Source organism: Eublepharis macularius, chromosome 4 (genome assembly GCF_028583425.1).
Source record: "Eublepharis macularius isolate TG4126 chromosome 4, MPM_Emac_v1.0, whole genome shotgun sequence".
Lineage (NCBI taxonomy): Eukaryota > Metazoa > Chordata > Lepidosauria > Squamata > Eublepharidae > Eublepharis > Eublepharis macularius.
Window position 1 is genome coordinate 35,664,789 of NC_072793.1, and position 24,988 is coordinate 35,689,776.

Below are 24,988 nucleotides of genomic sequence, written 5' to 3' on the forward strand. Positions count from 1 at the left end.
GAAGGGGAGCTTGCTGCATTTTTTTTTGCAGAACCAAGGGGCTACGTTTATTCTTCCCTTATACTCATATTTCAGTGCTGGTGAAGTGACGAATAAGGAGTTCGTCTAAGCAGTGTTCTTTTAAGAGTAGATATAGTTGTCCAGAATTACAAACTAGTGGTGCAATTTCTTAGAGTTGCTTTGTAGATTGACTAAATAACTGCCTTGCTTTCAAAGGGCAAAGAAATAATAGAGTACTACTTGAAGCAGCTAAATGAAGAAGGAATAATGTTTATTCCTCGTTGGACTCAACCTGTCAAACTGACATCTGAGCGCAGCCTATCTCGTGTAGGAAGGCCGCTGTCCTCTCCAGTCAGCATACCTGACACTAAGGAGGGACTAATCGCTAAGGATATTGGGTCTTGCAACAGTGCCTCAGATCTGACAGCAGGAACACCTGATGGTGAGTTGATTGTCTGTACTGATTTCTAGTGTATTTGCTTTTTTCTGTTCTTTCTGCCCTTTGAACAGCTGGCAGGAGGGGGGATTTAGATTAAAGGAGAATGATGAAGGAATCAGGGAGGGTTAAACATCTTCTTCCTAGCACCGTAGCTCACATAAACATGGTTCCACTTTCCCATTGGTGCATTAAAGTAGAAACAAAAATATTGCAAGATCTGAACACACATCTTCTATATGCTATATAGTTTGGTCCTCTGGCTTCTAAAGACGCAGGCAAGAAGTCTGCTTACAGTGAAAAACCTGAAGTTTCTGCAGAAAAAGTATCTTAAAATGACGTGTGCAAAATTTGAACTTCTTCATCCATTTGAAAAAATGGAGTCCTGGTGGCAATTGAAGTTTTTATTGGTTGAGGACTTGAGTGGTAATAGAGGTGGAATATCTGGTACTGCTGGAACTATCTGGGGTCCCTAGGTATTAGAACTGATAGGGGGGGAAAGGGCCACTAAAGCTGACTTCATAAAATAAGATACAAAAAAAGGGTCTAACTACACATTTTCCCTGGGTCCATTCAATTGGATGTGCACCTGGAGTTTTGTGATTGGAACTCATTATTTCCCAGGCATGTGCAAGCCTGATTAATATCAGAAACATGGGGAATATCACAACTCCTTATCCAGGCCTCTAACTTCTCTATATATTTTATTTTTACCATAGATCAAGTTCCTTAGGCTGGAGGGTTGTTAACTACCTCACCACCCTCAGTTTGGTGTAATGGTTAAGAGTGCGGGACTCTAATCTAGAGAAATGGGTTTGATTTCCCACTCCTCCACTTGAAGCCAGCTGGGTGACCTTGGGCTACTCACAGTTCTCTGGAGCTCTCTCAGCCCCACCCACTCCACAGTGTGTTTTGTTGTGGGGATAATAATGACATACTTTGTGAACCGCTCTGTTTGGGTGTTAAGTTGTCCTGAAGGGCGGTATATAAATTAAATGTTGTTGTTGTTTAGAAATGTGAGGCAAAATGGCTTTCTTGTTTCTTTTTCTTTTTTACACACACAAGATTCCTTAAATCTTAAACCAGAGATCACAGCAGATACCAATCAGGACCTCTTTTCTTTGTGGTTTGCTGTGGGTTATGTGTTGATGAGAACATAGGAGTCAAGACTCTCAAGAGTAACAAACTCACTTAATTTTTTTCTTGGTTACTGTGACATTTAATCTCTTCCAACTCTCTAGTATATTAAGTGACACACACTTCCAGAGCTGGGAAGTATTTTGCGCTTAAGGGTTAATAAATAAGTTGTTTTTAAGAGTCTCAGAAACAATAACTAGACACCTTAACACTTCTCTGTTGTTGTTGTTTTATAGGAACAGCCCTCAAGCCCTACTAACTAAATAATTCTCTAAAGTCCCTGCTAGACTCCCTGCCTAGTCAGGATACCTTCTGTCCCTTCTCCCTGCACAATCTAACTCCTAGAGGTGCTTGCTCTGGGGTGGGACATTCCTGGAGGTTCAGGAGGGTTGGGTTTGGGGAAGGGCAGAAGCCCAGCAGGGTACATGCTGTAGGATCTACCCTCCAAAGCAGCCATTTTCTTCAGACGAACCAGTCTCTGTAATCTGGAAATCAGTTGTAATTTTTGTGAGATCTCTACCCCCTTCCTGGAGGTTGGCAACTATACTCCCCCCCTTTTTTTGGCTTTTGAACTGCCTCAGGTTCTTTCCCGCACCCCCACTCCAGCATTCTGTTCAGCTTTTCAAATTTGATTGGTCCAAGTTGCATGAGGAAGAAAAGATGACAGAATCTTCTCCTGTTTATCCCAAGGAGATGGTGCTTATGACACCCCCCCCCCCTTTCCTTACCCCAAACTGTTCTGGAGGAGTGCTGTTTGCCCCACTGGAGAAATCTTTTTTTGTAACACATTAATATACATGCTTCCAGTGGGCTATATAGAGCTCCCAGGGCCATTTCAGGCTGGGAAAGCTGCATGAGACAGAAGGCTCAATTGAATCCGTCCCTGAGTTAGGAATTGAGTTCCCAGCAGTGAATTCGCAAGGGTATAGGCCCAGGGGAAAATGTGGTGTGCAGCTAGGAGCAAAGGCTTGAAAATGGCAGTCGACTTTGTAAATGACAAGTGCTTCAATTTCAAGTACATGCATAGGAATCCCATTTGTTAATTTACCTAGTAATAAGTGCCTCTAATAGCATTGTGTAAATACTATTTCAGACAAGCTAGACGCTGATTACATCAAGAGATATCTAGGCGATCTGACACCACTTCAGGAAAGCTGCCTCATCAGGCTTCGACAGTGGCTCCAGGAAACACACAAGGGCAAAGTAAGAATTTATTCTCCCGCTTGGCTTCCTGTCCATCAGAAAAGTGCACAACGTTCAAGATTGTCTGGCAGAATGTCAGTAATCCATCCAGGGGGACAGCAGTTTCTGCGCAAATTGGCCTTGAACTAGTTTGAACCTGATATCTTTAGTTTTTTGTGTACTAAAAATGTCTAATCTTTCAATCTAGTTCCCAAAGTGCATAGACTACATGCTTTCAGACTCAAAGAGAACAAAGCTTCGGCTTGGCAGCCCAGACATCGTTTGGTATGATTACAGTTATGAAACCAGTACAAATTAAACAGTTTTTATCATGTCTCCTTAAGGGATGTACGGTGCAACGCCAAGACTTGTTACAAATGAGGCCTTGGCCATTACACTAGTTCAGAGTTTTTCTCACTATGCATTGTGTCTGAAAGGATGGTAGAATACATGTTTGGACAAGTGGTTGATAATTTATAGAATGTTGGTGTAAATTGATGTGAAAGTATATGAGTACATCTTGCTTTTCCACAAGTACACAAGTTCTAGCATTCTGTCTTTCCTCCTGTTTTCTGTGACACATTGCTTACAAACATGGAACAGGCTGTCTTGATAAAGGAGTGAGACTGTTGACTCTTCCTCTTCCCCTTCAATCTCCCCTCTTCTACTACCTATGAAGAGGACAGACATTCCTACTTGGCTTTGTTGCTTGATTAGTTCTGTAAGCCAGTTCACTCATTTTCGTTTAGATCAAAGAGCTGAGGTCTGACTTTTAGGCGGCCATGTAAAAAGTTGGTAAGAAACCCATATGGCATACAGGTGCATGACAAGGCGTTTGCAATTGCTTCCCAAGATACATGTCTAATGGTAGCATCCCTGCAGTTGCTGCTGTGTAGAGAAACCTGAATGCAGGTTTCCCAAGTCTAGTGGGATACCAATGGACTCCATTGGCTTGAACCTAAATGTGCAACTTTACAAGTTAGAATAAATTGTAATTTGTTCATCATCTGTTTTCAGAATAACTTAGATTGTGTTACCTGAAAATAACTTTAGTGAACGTTGGAAAGTCCACCCCCCCCCCCCCCGCGCACTCAAATCGCTTCCCTTTTCTCCTTTTGAAGCCCTTACAGCACTCTGCTCTCACTGAGATTTCACTGTGCTTCTTTTATTGTCTTCTTTCTGCTTCTGGTCAGATCCCTTTCTGCCCTCCTATTGTATAACATCTAGGTTACTTCCAGGCTTTCTGCTGCCCCATACTTTAGAAAAGTACTATATTTAATTTTTATTGAAACCATTATTCATATCAAGAACAGTAATAGGAAAACTGATAAATATCAGGAAAAAAAGTAGGTGTTGCAGAAGTGATCTTTGGTGCCTTTTCCTTCTTGCTGCTCCCCCAAAGCTTTTCCTCAAACAGTGCGGGATACATGGCGTGAGGCTGAAGGAAAGATTGGTAGATATTGCCTTGTGCTGTTGCATGAGCTCCTGTTCTGTTTATGCAAGGGTCCGCTTCTGCTTTGCATTATTATTTACTGAATAATCTCATTTAGCGAATGATTATCATGGCCCACTTGCTGCACTGCTAAAGGAAACTGTAAACGTGATAGAAATACCTTTCCCTCTAAGGCACAGGAGAGCATGCCATCTAAAACTGTGTTTTTCAAAATTTCCCCAAAGTAATCTTTAGTAGAGATGCAGTGTTCAGTTGATAGGTTAGCTAGATTAATTGTTTAAAACTTTGCGTGATTTCAAAAGTAGCTGCGATAAACTGGGCAGTAGATTTTTTTCAAAGAGATGATTTTGATGCAAGAATTTACAGTTAATCAGCTAAAACATCTAGTTTTTGATGTAGAGGAAAATGGGATCGTTTACTGCAAGTCAATGGCAAATGCTGCTTAGTTTCTAACTGTAGGGAAAGCATCTAACTCCCCCCCATTTTTACAGATCCCCAAGGATGAACACATTTTAAGATTCTTGCGTGCTAGAGATTTCAATATTGACAAAGCCAGAGAAATTCTCTGCCAGTCTTTAACATGGCGCAAACAGCACCAGGTGGATTATATTCTGGATACTTGGAACCCTCCTCAAGTACTGGAAGATTACTATGCAGGAGGTTGGCACCACCATGACAAAGGTATAGTAACAGGTTCCTGGAGTGCCTGCTCAAGTTCAGCACTTTAACAAGGCTTACATAGTAGAGCTGAAGGATGTTGGAAAGTGTGCAGCCCTGATTTGCCAGGTATGCTGTGATGATAGAACAGATGTCTAAGATATTTACATGTACTGCATTGGGGGGCTCAGCAGACAGAGTGCAGGAGAATGATAATGCCCCTCGAGGGAACACCTTGACCCTGGGTTCAAGTCCCAATGCATCATTTTCAGGGCCTAGGCTTGGTGAGCGTAAGGGACAAAGGTCAGTTTCTGAACATTCTGCTTATAAGAAGAAATGTTCTGGTGTCCTCTACTTAAAGATACAGAGAAACTGAAAACAGTACAAAAAAGGGTATATAAAGCATAGTGTTTGAGGTTCCATCAGAAATTAGATATGTTCCCAATGCCCTGCCACCCTACCTGTTTTGAGAAGAAGAACTTTACCTGTAGAAGGCTTTACTTAGCTAGACCTGTGCTAAGAGATATCAGTGCATCATGTGGTCTGTGTGTGGCTTCCAAAGGATAATGAAGTTGGTACAGTTACACCAACATTTGTAGCCTTGGTTGAGCACACCTTCAAAACCTTCTTATTCTGCTCACTTACTGGGAAATTGAGATTTTAAAGGAGCAACACAATGCCAACTATTTGGAAGTCATGTTTATACAGATTGTTAACACATGTTCTATGACAGTAGCCCAGCCTTAAGTTGTCGTTATCCTAGCCTTAAGCTGTCACAATAAATCTTCTGTAGTGTCTGAAACATAGTGATAGCCAACTGAGTCTTACTAGTTTTGAATGCTGTGATCCATATCCAATAGGAAGAGGAGACAAGTTTTTAGGAGTTTGAAGATTTATTATTTCTGAACTCGGGCTATCTAATCAGCTTGGTCACTTTCTTATTGTTTAAGCTTGACACACATGCATACCCTAAAAGAATGCTAGCTGTTTAAGAATGTGATTGCATAAACATATAAGGTTTGAAATGCTTTCTGTAAGAAATTGTAGATGGTTTTTAAATTGCAGGAGCATAGGGTTACATTAGAAAGGCAGTTCTCAGCTTTCTTGAATTCAAGAAGGCAGCTTTGATGCGTCTTCCTTGAATTCAAGAATGTTGAGAATTACTTTTAAGGAGGGTGTTCCAGAGCTTCAGAACTACCTCAGAAGATCATGCAGAGCTCTTGCTTCCATATTATGAAGATTCTATGGTATAAATCCTATCACTTACTTTAATGGATTAATGCTCCACCTTCTATAAATGTCATCCTGTTCTTCCAAAGTTCAAGATGACATACAGTAGGGTCCCATTAAGTCTCCCAGCCCAGCACTGACCAAATTCAGAACTGGCTTCAGCAAAGCTGCTGTGTTGTGTAGCTTCAGACTGCATCCTGGGATATTTCAGACCCATCCTAAAATCATGCTGTGATGGATGGTTTCAAGTTCCACCTTCCATCATGGCTTAAAAAACACAAATTTCCCTGTTACCAAGAAGGCTAGGTTCTGAATAATATCTCCTTATCAAATATTCTAGGAAAACAAGAGTGGAAGCTCTTTGTGTTTGAGTCTCTTAAAGTGTAACACATACCTTGAAATAGAGGTGGGCACGAACTGGGAAAAAACGAACCGTGTGGTTCATGGTTCATCTCATTTCACGTACCATGAACTTTCATGAACTTGCCCCAGTTTGCGAACTGGTTTGTGGTTCATGGGGCTTAAATGCCCCCAGCAGCACGGAAAGGGGCATTTCACCCCGCTGGCTTGAATCAGCTGCTTGTCAGGGAGATCCCTGACAAGCAGCTGATACAGGGGTGAAAATATCCCTTTCTTTGTCACTGCGCAGCGGCACGCCTGGATCAGCTGCTTGGCGGGAAGATCCCTGACATGCAGCTGATCCGGGGGTGGAAATACCCCTTTCCGTGCTGCTGCAAAGTGGCAGGGAAAGGGGCATTTCACTCTCGCAGGCTTGGATCAGCTGCTTATTGGGGAGATCCCCGACAAGCAGCTGATCCGAGGGTGGAAATGCCCCTTTCCCTGCCGCTTAGCAGCGGCACAGGAAGGGGTATTGGGGTTTAACCTGAACCAAATGAACCGGCAGACCAGTTCATGGAAATTCATGGAAAATGGGCTTCCACGAACCGCTGTTTCGCGAAGCACGAACTGGCCTGGTTCGTGACAAACTTTAGTTCATCTTGTGGTTCGTGCCCATCTCTACCTTGAAATACTAGTCTCCCAAAACCTGTTAGAAAAACCAAGGCTGTCGTGTTTTTACAGAATTTTCTGGTGGTCCACATAAATAAGGGCCCTCACAAGTAAGGGTGCCTAAGAGAATGATTTTTATAAAGTTGCTACTGCTTTTGTTGTTCAGATGGGCGCCCGCTGTATGTGCTAAGACTTGGCCAGATGGATACCAAAGGTTTAGTACGAGCTCTTGGAGAGGAAGCCTTGCTTCGTTATGTAAGTCTCTTCAGTACAGTTTGTATGCTTGCCAGTGGATGTGATACTTCTATTTTATTGCGTTCCGCACTATAATGGTGTTTGTCTCAGCAGCCTGTGTTGATTCTGAACATATCATCTAGTCATCCGTGATGATTCTTGACTTTTAAGGGTTTCGTTTTTGTTTTGTTTTCAGGCTTGGGTCTCTGCCTACATCAGGAGATGATAGAATCTCTGAGGTGGCAGAGTGGATTATATTGTTTCAGACTGTGGGTGGGAGATGTACTGAGTCTAGAGGGGATTGCATTTGGAGAGAGCTTATTTTTATTTATTTATTTAGACTTTTATACCACCTCTCTCCAGATAAGCCCCATAGCATTAAAAACAAAAATAAATATTATATATTAAAGCTAAAAACATATACTACAATTCAGGAGTCTCGCAAGAATATAACCAATAGTAAAATTCACATAACCAGGGGACAAAGATTTCATGATATATCATCATGGCTGGTAAAAGGCCTGCTTATTTGTGTTTGTTTGACTTTTATTCATCAACAAACTTTTTACTCCATCCTTCTGCCCCCATGGGGTCACCGAGGCAGCTAACAGATTTAAAACATACAAAATAAAATACTTGGGAAGCCATTAAAACCAACACATAAATACATAATTAAAACAATGTAAAATAAATAAAAAGGTAAAAACAATTAAAAACATTGGGGAGGGAGGAGGGATCACTGATGGAGTCCGAAGTGACTGGCAGAAGACGGCAACAGAAGGGGACAGGCAAATCTCCTTGGGGAGAGAGTTTCAGCACTTTGGTGCCACTACAGAGGAGCCCTCTGCCGGGCTGGGGTAGCATGAAAAATTATATCAGTGGAGAGAGACAAGAAAGATTCTAAGTAGTCTGCTACTTCTGTACTTGCATAGAACATCACAATGTGACAATCTGCCTCTCTTTACTACAACCTGCAGTTTAAAGGGATCGGTCCACTCTGCCACCTCATTGCCACAGCATCTCTAGACAAGGGCTAACTGTAGATAGGTTGCAGGCTTGTAGTGCGACAGTTTACTGCTTTAATGAAGCATTTCAAACTAGTCTGCAGCTTCAAATGTTCTTTCAGCCCCTGAAGAGCGAGTCATTCTGCTTAAATATCTTCCTTGGTTATGCTGTTCTTCCAACAGGGAAATCACTTGCAGTTTGCACCACTTCCTAGCATCTTTTGATGCTGTCAGCATCATAATGGAAAATGTGCATGTGATGTGCTCACAGCCGGCATCTCAGAGTAAAATTAAAGATTACAGGAAAAGTTCAATATTGGGATTTGAAAGTGTAACACCCCAAAGGAAAAGGGCCTCAGCTATGTTCATAGCAAGTTCACTAATACTGCTCAAAGATCTTGAGGCCATCAAAGCTTGCTTCTTGAGACATCACTAGAGTATATTGCTGTGCTGGTCATTGGATAAAAACAAACGTGGGGAAATGTTAAACGGCCTTATGCAGACCATTGCACATGAATTTCTTGAGTAGTGCCTGCAATTATACTCACCTTTTGATTTTAAAAATCAAGCTGGAAAGATAGTAGCAAGAAACACATTTGTAGGCTGAAGCATTTTCCATGTAAAGGGGATTGTCCATTAAGGTCCTTAAGTAAGCAGAGATGTTGAAGGTATTTAAGCGTGTGAAATTGGAGCATTGGCAAGAAATAAATTGGAAATTGCCTGCCTGTTCAGCTACTTGCTGCTAATACTGAAGGATAACCAAATAAAGCTAAAATGTAGGTGATGGAAGTAGCTGTTTCCCCCATATTGTAACCACTGCCATTTGTAACAGCCTTTTCAGAACATCCTTCTCTCTGGCTTTCTATTTAAATGCAGGTGCTGTCTATAAATGAAGAAGGTTTGAGGAGGTGTGAAGAAAATACAAAAGTGTTTGGAAGACCTATAAGGTAATGGAGAATAGTTATTACATGGAATGGAATGAGTGATAGTGTGCTAAAGATGGGGAGTATCTATGCTAAGAGAGCCAGTTTGGTGTAGTGATTAAGAGTGCGGGGCTCTAATCTGGAGAACTGAGTTTGATTCCCCACTCCTCCACTTGAGCTCTCTCAGCCCCACCCACATCACAGGGTGTTTTGTTGTGGGGATAATAATAACATACTTTGTAAACCGCTCTTGAGTGGGCGTTCAGTTGTCCTGAAGGGTGGTATGTAAATCGAATGTTGTTGTTGTAATAAACATAATGGCACTTCCCTGTCCAATGTTCTAAGGTGGTGATGACAAGATTACCTAAGCGAATCAGTTTGAACAGAACATATTTGTCACAACATGTTGTCCAGTGCTCATAGCCTATAAGGCTGTAGCAGGTCTCTTTTGGAATCTTTTGAAAATGAAATCTTTAGAGCCCATTTTATTTTGTAAGGATAGGCTGACAGGTCTGAGGGGAGATTGTAGTCAAGGAAAGGCTGAAGAAGCTGAAGTCTGTAGTTGCATAAAGTTATGAAGGTACCTTTGAAAGGAAATGACCAGTTTGAAATCGTAAATTGAACAGAAAGAATATGCCTTTCCCCACCTCCCAGTATGTGAATTCTTTACACTGCATTAGCCATTCAAGGGCAGGAGTGGAAAGAATGGAGACACTTTCACCAAATTCCCTGTTTAGTTTCATTCTTCACAAGCGATCAGTTTATTAGCTCGAACTTGAATTGGTCAAATGACATATCTGAAGATGTCCTCCAGAGCATAGAATTCTTTCTGGTATTCTAGTCAAGGTGCTACATGAAAAGAACCTCTGACTTTCAGAGGTTATTTTTTTACGTGCCTTGTTAATAACCTTGGCTGGCAATGTTGCCTGTGACCCCCACCCCCACCCAGCAAAATGACTGCTGAGAGACAGATGTTGGTGCAAAGTGTCTGTACCAGACTGGCTGAAGACCTCTTCCTCAGTTTAGGCATATGGGATTGAATCCTGCTGGTCATTTCCATACAAACATGAGGGAGATTTTTGCTGATTCCACAATCCCACGGCAAATCTTCATCTCCCCCCTCATGCTGTACCTGGTTACCAGGGACAGAAATGGGGCAAGAGGGCAGCAGTGGGCTGCAGCAGGAGTGGGGAGGCAGAAGTTACACTCCACTGATGGAAATCTTCCTTTCAGTATTGATTTTCAGCAGGATCCAAGCCATGGAACTGAGTCAGTTTCTGAAATGACTGCTTTCCATTTACTTACTACGCTGTCTTCTTGTGGTGAAAAACCAGGCATAAATATTCATCGTTGTACAGTTAATTTTGAAAAAAACTCTTTTATACCTTCAGGGCCCTGGAGTAATGAATTCTGAAATAGAGTAATACAATAACTGCATGGGCTTGAGAACAGGTGGCTAGATCTTTTGTCCCTGTGTTGTTTTTGGTACCTGCTGGCTGCTTGAGCCTTGGAAATAAAATCCACAATGTTCAGTGGTTTGAATATGACCTTGTAGATCTATCAGCATATTTCATTTAGCCCATAACTAATTTTTTTTATTTTTTTGTGGGGGGGAAACAGCTCTTGGACCTGTTTAGTAGACCTGGAGGGTTTGAATATGCGGCACTTATGGAGACCTGGTGTTAAGGCCTTGCTAAGGATCATTGAGGTGGTTGAAGCTAATTATCCCGAAACATTGGGGCGCCTTCTCATTCTGCGAGCTCCCAGGGTGTTTCCGGTACTTTGGACATTGGTAAGTTCAGTTTCCCTTTCCTTGGGATGTATGTTTTAAACGTGGGGGTCTTGCCTGTGCTTAGAAACAATAAGTTATTACTTGTTTTTATAATGTCTTTTATTTTTGTAACCAAAACAAGAACTCCAAATAGGAAATCAATATTTGTGTTGGCCTGGAAGAATAGTGAATATTTGGAAGCTGGCTGAGGGAACTGAGCATTGAATTCACTCCATTTTATTTACAGGTTAGTCCATTCATTGATGACAACACTCGAAAAAAATTCCTCATTTATGCAGGGAATGACTATCAAGGTCCTGGTGGTTTGTTGGATTATATCGATAAAGAAATCATTCCAGATTTCCTTGGTGGAGAATGCGTGGTAGGTGTAAACAGAATTGTTGTTTTTAAAACATGAACACTAAAAATTACATACTGCATATTCAGACTTATTTTAATCCAGACAATAACTGTGGCACAACAGGGATAGATTACAGTTTCTGGAGCATTACTTAAGAAACAAGATGTTCTTAAGTAACATCTTGTAACGTGCAGGCCAGCTGCTTGGAGGATCTGCGTAGCTTGTTCCAAGGCAACAGCCTGCCAATGGGGATGCATTCCAGATAAGAGAGATGGGGGTGGGGTGGGCTGCATTACACATTTCTACCATTTCCCACGATCAGCAGAATGCCATGCAAAATACACAGCAGCAAAGGCACTAGGTATATCCTGATGAGATACTTACAGTACAATCCTAAGCAGAGTTGCTCCAGTCAAAGCCCATTGAAATCAATGGGCTTAAACTGGAGCAACTCTGTTTAGGATTGCACTGTTCCTGCCTTTGTCCTATCTTTTTCACAGTATCATGATGGCTTCATTTTGGCCACAACAGCAGAGGTTTCAACTACTATCCCTGAAATCAGGAGTTGCTATATGCACCTGCCTCAGAGGCCAGATGCGTTATATTATGGGCAGGTTCGGCATCGCAACATACCCAGACTGTGCCTGACAGCCCTGCCTCTGCTACCTCAGGAGTGACTTTCTCAGCCAGGATAGGAGAAGCGTTACTGAATGTCCAGAAACTCTCCACTGGATCATCTTAGGCACCCAGATGGAGGTGATTTGTTGCTTCCACATACCAGTGGATAAGAAAAGCCTGTTTTCATACTGTAGAGCTAAGTTGTTTTTCAAGGAGGTGGCCAACACGTTTCTCCCATTCCAGCAGTCGTACCCCAGTGATCTCTCTCTCCTTATCACTAAACTTATCACTAAGCTCTTTGACCTCCCAGCTATTGGTCGCTAGTCCAGCTGTCCATGAAAATGGCAATAATATTTACAAGACATGTAAGAGAATTAGCTGCTTTGAGGACAAACCCTGCTTTCCTTAAAGTACATGATGAAGAGGTGGTCCTCAGGTCCCGCTTGAAATTCCTCCCTAAAATTGTATCCAAATTTCATACTTTGCAGGACTTTGTGCCTCTAGCTTTTTGCTTTTCATTTCATTTATTCGATTTATAGCTCACCCTCCCCACAAGCAGGCTCAGGGTGGGTTTCAACAATATTTAACAAGAACACTCGAGGCAGTTAACAAGTATAAGCATAAACATCCTATAAAATACAACTTTTAATTAACCAGTCACGAATCAAACAAAACAGTACAGCATTTCCTGCACCACCTTCTTATGGTGAGAACGCTCTCGACACTTTGGATGTGAGGAGAGCACTGTTATTTTATTTGGACCATACTAAATCATTCCCAAAGATCTTCAGCTTTTTGGACACCACTCTGGACCAGACCAGGGATAAGGCAGCCTTGGCCCAAACCATCTCCAGGTGGGTGGTGCAGGCCATAAAGCTATGCTGCCAGTTAGCCCATTTACCTTTTCACCCTGAAGTCTGAGCACACTTGACCAAATCCCAAGCACCCTCTGCAGCATTCCTTAAGGGAGTTCCATTGCAGGAAATCTGTAAAGCGGCTGCCTGCTCAACAACAGATGTGTTCATCAGGCACTGTGCTATGGACATCAGTACCAGAAGAGATACTGCTGTGGGCTAAGCAGTTCTGCAGTCTCTGTCCCAATGGTGTGTAGCTTTTACACTGTCATGTGGGACTGCACAGAGGACTGAAAATGAAAGCAAGGCTGCACTTACGTGTAACGGTTGTTCATTGAAGTCCTCTGTGCAGGGATATATACCCTCCTTCCCGCCCTGCTGTGATCTCTCCCTAGTAACGTTTGTTCAGGATAAGTTGACAGTAACACAGGAGGAATTGATGGAAAGGGGGCATGACTTCCTCAGAGCTGTTTAGGCGGGGAAACGGCTATTTTTAAAGCTTTACAAATCCTCCAAATGGCTGGCCTGCTCATGCGCAGTCCATTTGTGCCCCTCTAAAGAAGACTTCAGTGAACAACAGTTACAGCTAAGGGCAACCCTGTTTTCTTGAACTATATCATCAGATACAGCATAATCATTAGAGTGCAACAACCTCTACAGTTGTTGATTGACTTGCCAAGAGCTTCTTACTCTTACAATGTTTAAATATTAGGAGGTTTGTGCAATGCTTGTAATTATGAGCTGGGAAGTCCACCTGATTTAAATCTTACCTCAGATCAATAAGTAGTCTTTGGCAACCTGTTGTATCTTAATCCTTCCCATCTGACATACGGGAGCAGTGTTGACCTACCTACCTTACAAGGCTGTTCAAAAGATTATGGAGTCACTATATAATTGCAAAATGTTAGCTTCTAGATATTCTTTATTAGATTCTCAGAACTCCTTGGCACACATGCTTTATCTTCTTAATATATCTTAACAGATGGTGGTTTGCTTTTAAAATTGACTTTATGATTGCTGCAGCATAAGCTTTCGAGAATCACAGTTCTCTTCGTCAGATGCATGGAGGGCACTTCTCACTCACAATCATGAATCGGCTAGCAGAGTCACCAGCACAGGTACCAGGCCCTGCAACAGACCCAGATGCCAGCTCTACCCTTATATCTACCCAGGGAATACAATTACAGGACCCAATGGCATCAACTACACTGTCTCTGGCTCTTACAGCTGCTCATCCTCCAATCTGATATATGCCCTCATGTGCCAACAATGTCCATCTGCTCTGTACATTGGACAAACCAGCCAACCTCTATGCAAAAGAATAAATGGACACAAATCTGACATTAGAAATGGCAATGTCCAGAAACCAGTGGGAGAACACTTCAATCTACCAGGACATTCCATCAAAGACTTAAAGGTCACTGTAGTCCAACAGAAACCTTTCAAAAACAAAATCCAACGGGAAGCTGCTGAATTGGAATTCATATGTAAATTTGACTCTGTCAAGCTGGGACTGAATAGGGACTATGAATGGTTATCTCATTATCAGAGGTAACTGATTTCCTTAACAGAAGCAAACTGATCTCCATATCAGAAGGAGCTGTTTGCATCTACTCCACCCTCCCCTCTCATCCTCTATATCTGACCAGTTTCTTTTTGCCCTCCATGCATCTGACGAAGAGAACTGATTCTCGAAAGCTTATGCTACAATAAAATTGGTTAGTCTTAAATGTGCTGCTGGACTCTTTTTGATTTTGCTACTACAGACTAACACGGCTAACTCCTCTGGATCTATGATTGCTGTGTGTCTATGACATAGATTCATTCCTGGTGGTTGTGGTGTGTGTCTGTGTGTCTGTGTGTCTGTGCGTTTCACGAATGAGCAAGTATCTGTACGCCTCAGTAATAAATTAAGCTTTGTTCCACTGAAGTGGAAAAAAATTCTTTGCTGATTGAGCTCTTCAGTATGTCTTTCTGGCACATTCTCTTTGGTTGTTTTCTATCAGAGCTGTAATGCTGCTGACTATTTTTTCTCAATTAAATCTTAAAGTGTGAAGTCCCGGAGGGTGGGCTGGTTCCCAAATCTCTGTACCGGACAGCAGAAGAACTAGAAAATGAAGACCTAAAGCTATGGACAGAAACCATTTATCAGTCTGCGAGTGTCTTCAAAGGAGCTCCACATGAGGTAGGTTTCCTTGCTCTTCCTTCTTGGCTCCAGTTGTCTGAAGAGGACAGACTTGACCTAAGTTGACTTAGACTAGGCTTCCTGCCTGGGTCTCTTGGAACCAGTTCAGATTTTTAGCCGGCTCATTCTTGAAAAATAATTGTTTCTCATGGATCAGAAAGATTTATGCATTTTCCTGTTCATGGAGTAGGAAGACAATTTAAGATCTTGTACAAGGCTCTTTTTCAGGTTTACTTCTGGAAAAGATACGCCTTGGAGCCCGTTGTTCATACCAGTTGTCTAAGCCATGAACTTAATTGCTGGTATTTCTCATTACCAGTGACTGGGAGGCTAGAATACCTATCGTTGTTCTTTGTCCTGCTGGAAATATAACTCAGTGCAGGTATATATTAAAAGCTCTACTCTTTTTAGCAGAAAAGATGGTTAGGGGGTTGCATCTTTTTTCCTATTCTGTATAATTGAAACTACAAATGAAGCCATAATATTTAGAGATCCTAAACCAATTTTTTAAGCATGCTTCATTATTTAATCTGTTCTTTCAATATACATCTAATAACTGGAGAAATATCTGGAGCACCGCACCAGTCTTTCTAAGCACTATTTCTCGAAAGATCTGACTTGCAATCCTTTCCTCCTTGAAGAAGCAGGGACATGTGCTTAATGCAGAAACAGTCCCTTTTGACAGTTCGACTTGCCAGACTCCTTTTCTGGCTCCTGAGTCATAGTCCATGCCCCAGTCTTTTTCTTATTCAATGGAAAGGACTAAAAGCGAAAACTGACATTATGTGCTACAAACATGATCTATGAGAACCATTTTGTACTCAAGGGTTGGCATGACTGTCTTGTATTGCTTAAAAAATGTGATGCCTTTCATAAAGATTACAAAGCTGGATACTGAGACAATTAATTTCCTTTTGCATTTGCTTACTAGCCAGTACTGTCATGAATAAAGACAATGATGGAGGACTTGTTAAAGGTGGAGTCTAACGGTGACCTGTGGTGATGGCTCTTCTAATCTTCTGAAGAAATGTCTGCCTTGGCTGAGCTTCTAATGTTACTTCTTTCCCCAATCTAGATTTTCATTCAGATTGTGGAAGCTTCCTCTGTGATCACCTGGGATTTTGATGTTTGTAAAGGTGATATAGTCTTTAACATCTATCACTCCAAGAGAGCACCACAGCCTCCTAAAAAGGACTCTCTGGGGGCCCACAGCATTACCTCTCCTGGTGGCAACAACATACAGCTGATAGACAAAGCCTGGCAGCTGGGGCGGGACTACAGTATGGTAGAGTCTCCGCTCATCTGTAAGGAGGGGGAAAGCGTGCAGGTAAGACTCTCTGTCTGTGTAATCCATGTTTTGGCTTCTGATAGAATTCCCTCAACGTAGTGCATGCCAATCACTCTTCAGTTTTCTGATGGGAATAAGACAGAGTAAAGCATTCTCAAACTCTCTTTTTATGATCTAGGCCAAGGGTAGCTAGCTTAGTTCCAAGGAAACTTTAAAATTAAAGAAAAAAAGCAAAGTGCTGTGCATTCTTCAGAGATAAACTGTGTATCTCACGAGCTTTCTAATCTAAAATGGTAAGCAGGGTCTGAGATAACTTAAGTTAGCATCTCTCATTTCCCCACTTCTCCTCTACTGCTCATCTTACCCTGTCTTCTGCCAGTTCCCCAGGACAGTTCTAACAGTCTGTTCCACTGGTGAATATGCGGGTGTCCATGCACAGAACTTGCCGTTGTGCATGAGGATCTGTTATTTGGAGGCATAATTCAGCTCTCCTGTTAGAAGAGGAACAGAACAAGGCATCTCTGATTCTTCCAAAACTGCATGGAGGAAAATAATTAAAACAAAGAGTGCAGTTCTTCCTAAGGCATGGCAGAAAATAATCTCTGTGTATATCTCTTTTAAAATAAGAAAGAACATGGTTTTGTCCATAAACTGTTATAGGTGAATGATTAAAGATAGGGAGTGCGTCCACACACAAGCCCAGAAGGCTTTCTTGCCTTGGACTGGTAGAGAACAGGCAAGGAAAGCCGAGCTGATCAGAGCAGGAGAGATGACTGGGATCAAACTTAAAGGTGTGGAAATGGCCGGCTTGTCAGCTTCACTTCTGCTGATCAGGTTGGCTGGCCGCCTTCAGCTCCCCTTCTCAGAGGTTTCTAGGTGCCGTATCCTCCCACTTTCCACTATTGGAATTTCTGTTGCCATCCCAGCACTGGGGCTTTATATACCAGTAAACTAGTGCTACGTGGACCCTAAGCATCCCTAATCAAGTACACTGGTATATTAGCTGCTTGTCAGTACTATACTTGGCAGCTTCATCAATATTTTCCTGAAAAGACTGGCTCTTGAGGGCCTTGTCTTTCTTGAACTGAAACCTAACATCTGGATCAGACAAAGCAGGATCTTCCATATGCAGCTTAATATGCAGTTGAATCCTTGCCACTCAGATCGTTACAAGCAAGAAACAGGGGGAAAACTCCAATATCATACACATGCTGAAGTTGGGCACTAATCTGTCTAGAAGGGGAGTGTATAAGACTGCTGTTGTTGTTTTTATGCTGGGGGTGGCTGTAGAGCAAGTAATCAGAGACTAGATTTTCAGGGAAGCAGGGTGAGCCCTAGGGGCTTGGAGGTATAATTTCTTCTGTACTCCCATACGGAGAGCAAGATGAGATTCACCCAAATGGGTAGCCAGTGTCACCCCAGTTCCACATATGCCAAGTTGAATCCTGCTAACCGTCTGTTCCCTGTGGATTAGTATTGCCACACGGGGCACTTTAAGAGGGGACTATGTGGTAATTGGTCTCTCCATCCAGAGGCGCAGGCAGGTGCTTTCAACAAGTCAACCCGCTGCCTTTTTTCTGATGTTGCTCTCAGGGGTCTCACGTGACGAGATGGCCTGGCTTCTACATTCTCCAGTGGAAGTTCCACAGCATGCCTGCCTGTGCTACAACCAGCCTGCCACGTGTGGATGATGTCCTGGCATCTCTGCAAGTCTCATCTCATAAGTGCAAAGTCATGTACTACACAGAAGTGATCGGGTCAGAAGATTTCAGGTATAGTCGGCCATGGCCCTGTAGTATCCTGGGGGATCTTAACAGGGGCAAAAAGTCCTGTAAAGGGAAACCAAAATATTTTTCTTTTAAAACAAAACCGTGAATGACTTGCCTAGAACAGTAAAGCATCTAGGTGGAGCCTCCCACTTCAGTTACTGGGGGTTTCCCTTCAGGCCTTGTAGATGGGAAAAATACTGACTAATCCGAGATCGGAGCTCATGATTGTAATTACTACTGTGGACTGTACTTTTTCGTTGCTGAGCAGTTTGGCATCAGTAACCGCTTACATATCACTTCCCTGCATCCTGCTTCTCTGCCTGTCTTCACTGTTAAGTCTTTCCCCTTGCTCCACCCCAAGTATGTATTTCACAGGTTCCGAACTTTTCCAGAATTGTAATTGGACAAGCACATATGGGATGGAGTACATGCTCATTTTATAGCATTTCTGCAAAGATCTTGTGCAGAATGGAATGTTTTGCCTACACAGGATTCTGTGCATGGTCATATGACCTCTGAATTCCAAAGCATCCAATTTTTTAGGTTGCATAAATACGAAACCTGGCAAAAAATTGGGTGCCAGAAAACCAGGGGCATGGTGATCAGAATAAGGAGACCAGGGTTTAGAAAAGAAAAATAATCATGAAAGAAGGATTAGAAACTAAGCAGGCTACTGAGGTCCTGTTTGAACGAAGCATTGTTAGTCCCGTTTCTTATTTTCTGAAGGCGACCAGACACATTTCAAGGCATTTTTTGCCATCATTAAAATCTCGAATGGTGTTTCAAATAAGTCCAGATTGTCAGGAAACTAAGCCCTGTAGCATATATGCCTGTACGCTTGGAATGGTAGCTGTATAGAATATCCCAGGCCAGACTGTGTGAGAAGCTGTTTGTTGGTACAACTGTGTAAAGATGCCCTCGTCCTCTTGATTGAGGGAAGAGCATTTAGGCGCAAAGATCACAAAAGTGCCTTGCTCTGGACCCAAAGTATTGCATTGAAGCCTGTTTCCCCCAGCCCAGTGAAGGAGGACTTGTGCTCACCTTGGCTGCTGCTGCTGTTTCACTCCAGTCATGCAGCCATGTTCGTCAGTGCGTTTGAGAGAAGTTGGTCAAATGGCAGTGTCGTTCATGAAAATTTCTCACTGTGGAGAATCAGAACGAAAATATGCTTGCTCGGTCTGAGAATCCGTTAACGTTTTAACTGATTTATTGAATCTGGGGGCGAGTTGGAGATTTGAGGTGACGAAAATGATGCCTTCCTCACTTTGTCCTCTGGGGTATCTGGCCGTGTAAAGCTTGCCTCGGTCAGGATACCAAGCACCAAGAGGGTCATCAGCAGTGCCAGAGACTTGAATGGTGTCTTGCCTTCACATCAGGTCTTGGAGAAGTGAGTGCTCAGCAGGGGGGCCAGAGGAATGGGGTGGGGACAAAAGGGGGTGTTGTGCTCAGTATGAAACAAGAGACTCTTTATGCTCTGTGTGAAGAATTTGGGGGAGAGGAGATCTCTCATTGCTGGGCATCATGGGAAGGAGCTGCCAGTGGGGTTGTTGTTTACTATAGTGTGTTGGGCCCTGGGGCAGAACAGATGGCATGCTAAAGATGCACCGAAGAGCTCTCATCCCTAATGTTTCTCTGCTTGTGTCTGTGTGTCTCTCTCTTGTTGCAGAGGGTCCATGAGCAGCCTTGAATCAAGCCACAGTGGATTTTCTCAACTTAGTGCTGCTACAACCTCTTCCAGCCAGTCTCATTCCAGCTCCATGATTTCCAGGTAGTGCCACAGCCAGCAAAAAGCCAAAGGATGAGATGGCTGGACCCTCGCCTGTGGAGGCCAACCACAATGCCGCATAAATCATCAGTGACAAATTGCAAAAAAAAAAGAAAAGAAAAAATACACACGTGTGGAAGGCCTTTTTGTAGATAGTAAAGTAGATGTTTGCATTTAAATGTAATGGTTTTGTTTGAACTAGACCTGAAAGTGAGTGTGTCTGAACTTAACTCAGTAGCCATAATACTTTCTAAACATGCTTGCACAAACCCTAACTTGGAACTGCAAGGGCTGCTTTGGAATGAACCCCCCCCCCAAAGTAATCAATGTATTGGTGGCTGAGAAATTGTTTTTTAACATTAACACCCTACCAAAAAATCCTGTAGTGCGTTATAAACCTAAACTAATCAGAGGCTCCTATGGTGATCTCACGTTCTCCCTTCCTGCTGCTGCAGGCGCCCCTCCCGCCCTACTGCCCACTGGAGGCCTGGAGGAGACAGTGGCTGGATGCTTGACATTTCAGAAAGGGCCAGCTGGTGACTGGCTGAAATTTTTACCTAGCTTTGTTACAGATGTGTGCTGCCCTCTGCTGAGGAAGAGGAGCAGGTTCTCACAAGCAGCCATTTTAGCACTGATACATTCCACTCGACCACATCATTAAGGGCCTATTCTAGCTTTGGGCATTGAAAGATTTTTTTTTCAGCCTTGAATTTGCATTTCTGAGCACTAATGATGGGGTAGAAGAGGATGGAGCAGGCTCTCCTCGAATCAGCCTAAAGGTCAGCCCTACATTGGGTTCTCTGGTTCATGTCTTCCTTTTTCTTGGAGATGCACACGGCCACCCAACACTTGCATCTTTTTCACCCTCAACAAGCACTCAGCTGGGGAGCTCGTTCCTGGCAGGAGTTGATTAGAGGAAGCTGTGACTGCAACAATCCTTCTTTTCTTGCTCTCTCCTCTAACCCTCACACTGGGCAAAAAGGAACTTTATCTGCCACTGCAGGGTAGCTGGGGCACCAGCACCTTGGTGAAGCTTTCTCCTCTAGCTTGTAATGATTGCAACACTCCCTACCCCTAATCTTCCCCAGCACCCTGTAGCAGAAGCTTGAATTCCAGAGCCAGATGCTCTTGAAGCCCCAGCAGTCAGGCCGTTAAGATTTTATGAGAGGCTTCAGCTTGAAACTTATCATGTGTTCAGGAGAGCTCAAGATCCAAGCCATTTAGTTTGTTGGATTGCAGATAAGCTCCCAAAGTGAGCGGTAACTGCTGAAATGGTTCCACACTGACCCCAATCAAATTTGCTTAAAGCAAAAGGCCCTTCTTTTTATAAAACTGGCTGGCCCCAGAAACTCTTCGTTTGGGCAGTGTGTAAAACTTAGTGGTGGTATATTTTCTCATGGAAGAAGAAAAGGAACAATGAAGTGCAACTTGTGAATCTCTTAACTGGAAGGTAAGGTGAGGATTTGCTTAGGATTAGGGTGTTAAAAGGCCTATCCTGTTTTTTAAAGGAAGATAAATGTCATCTAAAATAGCTTCCACTTGAAGTGGGCAACTAACAACTGTCTTTTTAAAGTATTCAACCAAGGATGAAGCATACTAAGTACTGACAAACTGGGGAGGGGGGGGGCGGGGGGTCAACATCGTTCCGATAACCACGCACATGCTTTGTTGTTTCTCCTACTGTTGTTTAGGTAGAGTTAGATCCCAGATACCTTCAGTAACACTTCTGATCCTTGGTATGCAGGCATGAACGTGATTCTTGCCTCAAAAAACCCCCAGTGCCATGTACAGCCACCTTGTAGTTTTACGTATCACTGATACCCCGCTCCTAAAGGGCATATCCTTTTTCCCGCTTGTGTAAGGGCTCTGTCTTGAAAGATGGTCCCCTCTTTCTTTCTCTTTCTCTCAGATGGCGATTTTGCTGACCGCTGTAAAGAAACTGCTTCACTCAACAGTCCACATCTGCCCAGAGATGTCTGGCTTTGTAGAACTTTTTTGGGGGGGTTGCAGCCAGTTCTCCTGTCTGAAGATTCCTTTAAGTTTGCTCAGAAGTGTCCCTTGGGGATACTGTTCCTCTAGAAGCCTAATGCATCTTTCAGAGCTCAAAGCACAAACACTTGAGGGCTCCATACATCACAAACAGAAGACTTGACCTTTTCTTTTTTAGTGGAGTGCCATGGCAACTATGACCTGAGTATCTCCCTGCTCCTTTCCTTTGTGTTTTTCTCTTATCACTGTGCTTTCTCTTTCCTACCAGAACTGACAATTCTGCTGGCCCTTCTTCCCCTCAACTTAATTTAGCAGTTCTGTCCCCGTCACCTTCTCTGTATTCATGAACTTCATATCAGTTTCTGTAAATGTTTTGTAAACATATTACCTCAATCTTGATAAGTCTTTAAAAGTTTTTTTTATTTGTATCAATAATAAATGTGAACTGTTTTGGGGAAAAATGTCTGAATGCTTACTTCTTAACTTGCTTTGGAAGAGATGGATTTTCCCAGGATGCAACTGAGTGCTGAAGGAGAGACAGTGCTGTAGGCTTGAGAGACAGCCGGAAAGCGCCACATATTGCACCTCGCAGCCCACTTTTCCCACAGGGCAGGCAATAATTCCATTTGTCAGAAGGCTATTCCTCTGAGGATGTTTTCAGATGGAGAATTTGGGGTGTGTTTGGGAATACTTCATTGTGCTGCTTTATCACTTCAGGCTACCATCCCTGTTTGTCAAGAGGAGAGTGTGGTTCAACATAGATGGCATAATCCAAGGCACACAACCGCTTCCACGCCTCTTTTCTGAGTGCTTCGTTCCCGCTTCTAGTTTAACTCTCTTGGCTGTATTGTCAGTTAGTTCCTTGACCTGGCAGAAGGCAGGCAAAATGGTTTCTTTAGACATTGATGTAGAAAAATAGGTGACTGATAATGCCCTCCTAAGCAGTTACATCCTTCTAAGCTCATTGAGTTCAGTGGACTTAGAAGGGTGTAATTTTGCATAGGAATGCACTGTAAAAAGCTTAACCGCTACCCTTTGGGCCAGGTACACAAGCTTCTCATATTTCTCATCCATACTCTCTCCACCCTTTTGTCATTTGAGAGGGTGCAGAAGAGAGCTACAAGTGATCAGGGGTCTGGAGACTGAGCCCTACGAGGAAAGGCTGAGGGCCTTGGGAATGTTTAGTTTGGAGAAGAGGAGGTTGAGGGGGGACATGATTGCTCTCTCTAAGTATTTGAAAGGCTGTCATTTGGAGGAGGGCAGGGAGCTGTTCCAGTTGGCAGCAGAGGGTAGGACCCGAAACAATGGGCTTAAATTACATGCACAAAGGTACTGGCTGGATATTGGGAAAAACTTTTTCACGGTCAGAGTAGTTCAAAGGTAGAATCAGCTGCCTAAGAAGGTGGTGAGCTCCCCTTCACTGGGAGTTTTCAAGAAGAGGCTGGATGAATATTGGTCAGAGATGCTGTAGGCTCATCCTGAATTGGGCAGGAGATTGGACTAGAAGGTCTGTATGGCCCCTTCCAACTCTGATTCTGTCATATCGCAAGAGCCTGTTAATGCCCCTTAGGATAGGTTTGTATTTGCCAGAGTGAAAGAGTTCAAGACTAGAAGGGGTACTAGTTGCATTCGGTTTAGCTTGCTGCACACTTGCTTTGGTGCCTTTCCTTTTACCAACTCAGTTCTGCTTAGAACTGATGTATCCTAGTTGCTTCCAAGGGCCAGCCTGATTCTAGGACTTTTTTTTTTAACTGAAAGCAAAAATACTAGTGTGTTATGACAGGATTTCAATATGGGTGAAGGCAAGTGCACATGTGTTACTTTGTCATCATAGTCTTAAGATGCAGATAGGGAAGCAGGCGGGCAGCCTTTTCTTTAGCAAGAGGAAAGCCCCCCGCCCCCCATTCTGTCTTTCTGAATGATACGTGTCTCCTGCAAACAGTCAAGTGTAAAATGCTGTGACTGATGCGGCTTTTTCCCTTCTTGTGCGAGAGACCAGCATGTGCAGCTGCGGATGCCTGGCTGGGAAATAGGTTCGTGTACCCTTGGGAGCAGATTCCAAGAATAAGTCTTTCAATATATCTTTCCCCAGGATCCATATGGGAAGGAGAGGGTAAGAACTGATACCCTGGTGCATCAAAATGAAAATAAAGATTTGCACAGCAATGCTACATTACGATGTACCTGCATCTCTGAAGGAATCACCATTTGTAGAAAATGGAATGTGATAATAGACTTCGAACGGATCTGTGGAAGCGATGGGATAAAGGAAATTAATTAAGTAGCCCAGGTGAAGGCATAAAGTGGCAGGTAAAAGCATGGCTAGGGCAGGAAAATTAAAGTTAACCTTTGTTTCTTAAATGTCAAACTTCAGCAACACTCTGATTTCCGTTGCTGTTTCTGGCACGGATTGCTTTAGACGAATAAAATTACTTTCGATACGATTGATTTAAAGGAATGGAAGATGTATTGAGGAAGGATTGATTAAGTGTATTACTGTGTACTAACTTTTATTATGTTTGCTAATAGAAAGCACTTTGAGCACAGAGCACTTTAATTGCAGTAAACTTTCCGAGAGATTGTTAACAGTGTGGGAACGAGAGCTTTTGCTGAGTCTGCAGGTTTTGACGCTCTCTAGTATAACGGCTTCTTCGGTCCATAATTTCCTTTTGTTTCGTCTGGAGTAACACCTGCCACCCTTCTCAGAATTTTGACTCTGCTTTTTTTCTCGGCTCAAAGCTCCTCTACTGAGAGAAAGCAGCAAGAATGTCTGACTTTCCTCCCTGTTTGAAAGCCTTAAAACACTGTGAATGGTTCTAATTTGCATAAAAAGTAAACTTTGTTGTGAAGGGTTTTGTTCTTTTTTCCTCTCCTATGTTTTAATGCATTAAAGAGCATTGTATGGAAACCAGTGCCGATGAAATAACCAACTGCAGAGATCCGTTTTCCTGTTGTCATCTGCTGATCCCATCCAGAAGTAGATCCAATCAAGATATTTCTGTGTGCTCTTAGAGTTGCTTCACATAACGATTTAAGTTTGTAAAACTTTTTTTTTTAAATCCCATCCTCTTTAAGGGTAAACTAAGCTGATAGTAAGTTTAAGGAGGGTTTGAATGCAAGTATC

At 42.8% G+C, this 24,988-nt stretch overlaps 1 protein-coding gene across 2 annotated transcripts in view; it reads left to right on the forward strand.

Moving 5' to 3' along the window:
* SEC14L1 (SEC14 like lipid binding 1) overlaps positions 1–22,329 on the forward strand; it is a 61,592-nt gene extending 39,263 nt beyond the window's left edge. For both annotated transcript variants that reach the window (XM_054976292.1, XM_054976291.1), the window contains exons 6-17: positions 217–442; positions 2,667–2,776; positions 4,700–4,889; positions 7,270–7,358; positions 9,218–9,288; positions 10,885–11,056; positions 11,283–11,417; positions 14,919–15,053; positions 16,129–16,380; positions 17,935–18,113; positions 19,777–19,878; positions 21,785–22,329. In XM_054976292.1, the coding sequence (XP_054832267.1) occupies positions 217–442; positions 2,667–2,776; positions 4,700–4,889; positions 7,270–7,358; positions 9,218–9,288; positions 10,885–11,056; positions 11,283–11,417; positions 14,919–15,053; positions 16,129–16,380; positions 17,935–18,113; positions 19,777–19,878; positions 21,785–21,800 (1,677 nt within the window). In that variant the 3' untranslated portion in view covers positions 21,801–22,329. The remainder of the gene's footprint in view (positions 1–216; positions 443–2,666; positions 2,777–4,699; positions 4,890–7,269; positions 7,359–9,217; positions 9,289–10,884; positions 11,057–11,282; positions 11,418–14,918; positions 15,054–16,128; positions 16,381–17,934; positions 18,114–19,776; positions 19,879–21,784) is intronic.
* Positions 22,330–24,988: the final 2,659 nt, after the last annotated feature.